Raw genomic sequence first — 4,795 nt, forward strand, 5'->3', positions numbered from 1 at the left:
GGTGAAGCCTCTCACCTCCCCTGAGCCTCTGGCCTGCACCCCAGTTCTGTATGCACAAATAAATAAATCTTTAAAAAAAAATTCAAACAGATCATGTATCATGATGGAGACAGAAAACATCTAAAATATAATCTCTGGAGGTGAAACTATTGGTATGATTTCTCTCATAAACAATTTCAGGAAATAAAAGGTAATGGGGGATGTTGACTTTGCCTTATGTGATTGGACAAGTGTCATTAAATTAGACCATGATGATTAAATGAAGTAACCCATAATATCTAGCATACATTAAGAATGCAAATAAATTTCTTCTGTTCTCAGCAAGCAGAGTCATGAGTGATCTGTACCATACGGGTGAGAGGGGTCTTAGGAAAAGGAGACACTAGACCATGACCACAAACAGTAGAAGAGAAGAGGCAGGAGTGGGCAGGGTCCCCTGGTTTTTCCCTATACCCCCAAATGTCTATTCCCTCTTTTCTGTACACACATGAAGCTCAACTCCTTCAGGAAAAAAAAAATCCTCTTAAAGATACTCAACATGCTCCTGTATTATATATCAATTATCAATTTGAGAATCTGCTTTTTTGTTCCTGAGAACACTTCATCACCACCCAGAACCCACACAAAGTCTGGGTGGTGGTTTACCAGTAAGTGCGGAGTAATTCTTGTTCTGGGCAGAGCTCGGATTTGTAGATGGAGACATCAGCTATTTCAGAGAAAGGGAAAACATAAAGATTGGGCAAACCTATGGTGAATCTTTAAGGAAAAATTACTAAATAATTATAAATCTCCATAAGCTTTTTTAAACCATGAAAATGGGAAAAGCTAAGGGAAATTTGGTGTTCATTATTAAATCTAAAGAGACAGGAAATTATGCAAACTAATGGATGAAATATCCTAGAACCTTTACTTAAGCCCTGCATATAAGCTACACTGAAAAGTTATAGTTAAATAACACATAAACACATAAAGGCAAGCCCTAATAAACTTGGGTGTGATATTTGAGGAAGTAAATTAGAGAAATGAAGCTGTGAAGGTGAGGAAGCTGGAAGACTCTGGTGTATGCTGTGACCACAACAAAGCTTTTTCTGGAGTAGTGTTATTACACAGATCTTTCAGTTACATAAAAAATCTCATTACTCTGCCAAAGTCATCTCTTGTAACACTATTAAAATACTATGCTTCACAAACAAGAGGCAGAGTGATTAAATTGTTCATGCTAGGTGATGGGTAAGAGTGCTCATTGTACTATTGTTTTAGTTTATTCAAAAATTTGAAACTTTTCATAATAAAATGTTACAACAAAGTCAAATTCTATCCACCACTCCCTATAACACAGAATCTAACATGGAGAGCAAAGGACATTTAGAGTAGTCAGAGGTATAATCAGATTTTGTGTTCAGTATTTAGAACACCTTTACCATGAAAGAGGCTCCAGCTTCCATTTGCATTGTATGTAAAATAGCCCATTATCACTAACAACCATGGTGTAGCTCCAAGAACTTTTGAAACAAGATGAATATTGAACACTGAGTGTCATGGCATGTATGGTCCTTGCAGTACAAAGACGATGCCACAGACTCATCTTCAGCTCAGAGTCTGGCACTTTGAATTGTCTTCCAGGAGCGATGATTTCCTAACACCTGTGGCTGAGCTAGGCCTTGTACAGGAGAAATGGACAGATGCCATCCTGATGGAGCTAAAACTCCCACGTCAGCCTCAGCACACAGAGTTTCACTCTATTATCTGGTGTTTACAAAGGAGAGATGCACCAAACACCCTATGGGTAAGGATCTGTCCTGATTTCCTCCTTGGGTCCTCTCTATTGGGTCAGGGGTGCAGATTGTACTCATGGACTATAGTAACTGGCCCACTGGACTGGCCTGAGATATCAGAGCCATGATTCTCTGATAAGTGATTCTGTAAAATTTTTAGAGATCTGGTGCCAGATGTCACCAGCACAAGAGCATGAAACTCCACCCCCGGCCCAGTGGACTCTGGCACTTAAACATGCCTAAGGAAATCTGGAGAAAAGAGAAGAAAGATATCACCTTATTTATTCATGTAGCCCCTCACAGCATCAAGCTCATCACAACGACATTAGAAGAATATTTGTTGAACTAATTTGATTTGATCCTTTACCTCTTTCAATCAGGTTCAAAAGAGAATCCCCATAGCATGGAAAGTTCTATGACACTGGGTTACACTAAAAAGAAAAGAGGGAAAAGTGAGAGCAACACTGTCTTCCTGAACATGGATTTCTGGTCCTCAGTTCAACCAGGAAGAGAGAGGCTGACTTCCTGGGCTCTGTGTTCAAAGTGGGATCATTTAAAATAAGGGCTTGTGAAAATGGAATGGTCCCTTTAAGGAAGTACTTCTCAGTCACAGGCAACTCTGATTGTCTGGAGATATTTTCCATTGTCACAATGGGCAGGTGATGCTACTGACAGCCTGCACTGAGATCCTGCTAAAGACACAGGTCAGATACTAGAATGAAGAATTAGCTAAGAGGCCAACAGGGCTGCTGCCTGGTAACCCTGTAGAGTTTGAGAGTCAGTTCGCAGGCCAAAGACAACATTCTTAATTCCTTGGGGAAAAAAACGAATGCTTTGAATATTAATTAGGTTTGCATCAGAGACGGTAGATGATTTCAGGCCACTCTTGCATTAAGACTCTTTTTAAAAATGCAAACAAGGATCAGTTACAAATCACTTTGAAGTAGGAAGAATAGCACTTAATCAGAAAACAAATACTGTGAAGTGTCAAGGTGGAAAAAGGACCCAGTTCTTACTCTGCATCTGACCAGTGCTATCCAGTAGAAATGCAAGTCATACATGCAGCCTCCACTTGTAACTTTAAAATTTCAGTTACATAAAATAGTAAAAGTAATAGATTTTGTTTTGCTTCGCTTATCCAAAATATGGTCATTTTAATATGGTGTACTAATTTAAAAAAATTAGTAATGAACTATTTTACACTTTTTTATACTGTTTTTAAACTCAAGTGTGTACTGTACAGGTAAGCACCTCTCCACTTGGGTTAGTCACATTTCAAGTTCCCAGTAGACATATATGGCTGCTAGCTGCTGATTGGCACAGCATAGACCTAGATCTGTGATAGGAATCACCAGAGTCTCATGAAAAATGTAGCATCTGGGCATTTTGCCCCAATTTTGGCTCAGCCTATCTGGATTGGGAACCAGGGATCTATATTTCTAACATTTATACATTAAAGTCCATAGGTTGAGACACAAGGACTTATTCTAAACCACAAATTTGCTTGAGAGATAAGTCCCTTTCAGTCACTCAGAATTTAGCCTGAAACCATGTTACACAATATTTGTTTCAAGAGCTAAGAAGCATCACAGCTAAAGAAGCTGTAAGAAAACAGTTGCTTTGTTTTCTAAAGAAGAAACAAAGTATTTCTCCCATAAGACAACCTTGAATGTCATTGTACCATGCTTAGGAAAATGAAATTTTCCTTTAGCATTTACTACTGGGCTATTTCTGCACTTATTTTTTGAAAATGTAATCACCTATAGGTACTGCTTTCCTGTTTTTCAGCAGTTTTACTTCTGTAACCATCTGCAAGTGTACTGGAAGGACTCTGTGTACTGCCACATGATACTCTGAAACAGGAAGTAATGACCTGGTGACTCAAAAGATGCCACGGAACCTACTCAGCTACTAGAATTCCTTCTGATTTTCTGAACCTATGAGCAAACTGTTACTGTGTCATCACCTCTGCTGTCTGTTTTCTCACCTTCAATGTCAACTTGGTAATACGGAAACACATAATGCAAAACTGCTCTTCTAAGGGAATGTGAAGAGATGTGCTAAGAATGGGGATGGTTTTGCAGCTCTGGATCATCTCACCTGTACCCATCATCAAGGCCACTTTGCTCACAAGGAAAGGATATTCGAGAGAAAGTCCAGGTACATCTGATTTGTGGGTATGCTTTAAACCTGACAGAAAAACAAAACGCTTCATTCTGATCAATTTCATAATCTTCACTTGATTTGGAAGCATTGATAAATCCCTTTTCTGTTAAAAAAAACATTTATAAATTAGATAATTAGATTCATATGGAAATATATATGTATTGATAAGGCACATTTTTATCCACCATTCTGATTAAAGAAACTCAGATGTGGGCATGAAGCAAGTCATATTTGATAGCCCAACAAGAAGAATATAGCCCCAATTATATGTCTGAGCTCAACACCTTCGGAAGTCAAGATTCCTTTTAGGAATTGGGTATAAATGATGGACCATCTTCATGGTGAAATGTGTAAATAAATCTACAGATCTTGCAGATGATTGCAAGAAGTTGAAGTCAAATTCCCGCATGACTAATTATGAAGACACTAGGCAGGAGTCCACTGACAGTGTAGGTTCTCAGTGACACTTTGCAAATAAAATAACCTTCAGGCCACACACCAGAAAACAATGTAGCCAGCAATGTTCACAAAGTTTCCTTTGGCACACTTCCTTATTAATCCGATAAAGAGATTCACCTCATTCCTTAGCATTTTCATTATGGCTGAAAGCTACTGCCTTCTCTGAATTACTTCAATGTGGTTATTTTCAAATCTAGCTCCCTCTACCCTACCCCCCCACCCCAATTCCATTTACTTGTCCAAATCTCTGCCCACTGCCATCTCAATTGTTAGAACACGTACTTATTAAATGTCTATTTTGAAAAAAGAGAAACACATGTCTTTTGCAGCAACTTGGATGGAGCTGGAAAAGATCATGCTTAGTGAGATAAGCCAGAAAGAGAAAGAAAAATACC

At 38.6% G+C, this 4,795-nt stretch overlaps 1 protein-coding gene across 1 annotated transcript in view; it reads right to left on the minus strand.

The window, feature by feature from the left end:
• Positions 1-4,795, minus strand: part of FLT3 (fms-related tyrosine kinase 3) — a 62,097-nt gene that overhangs the window by 32,203 nt on the left and 25,099 nt on the right. The window contains exon 8 of the mRNA XM_012723383.1: positions 3,876-4,044. Coding sequence (XP_012578837.1) covers positions 3,876-4,044 — 169 coding nt within the window. The remainder of the gene's footprint in view (positions 1-3,875; positions 4,045-4,795) is intronic.

The sequence above is a fragment of the Condylura cristata genome, unplaced genomic scaffold (assembly GCF_000260355.1).
Source record: "Condylura cristata isolate star-nosed mole 26May11 unplaced genomic scaffold, ConCri1.0 scaffold00010, whole genome shotgun sequence".
NCBI classification, from domain to species: domain Eukaryota; kingdom Metazoa; phylum Chordata; class Mammalia; order Eulipotyphla; family Talpidae; genus Condylura; species Condylura cristata.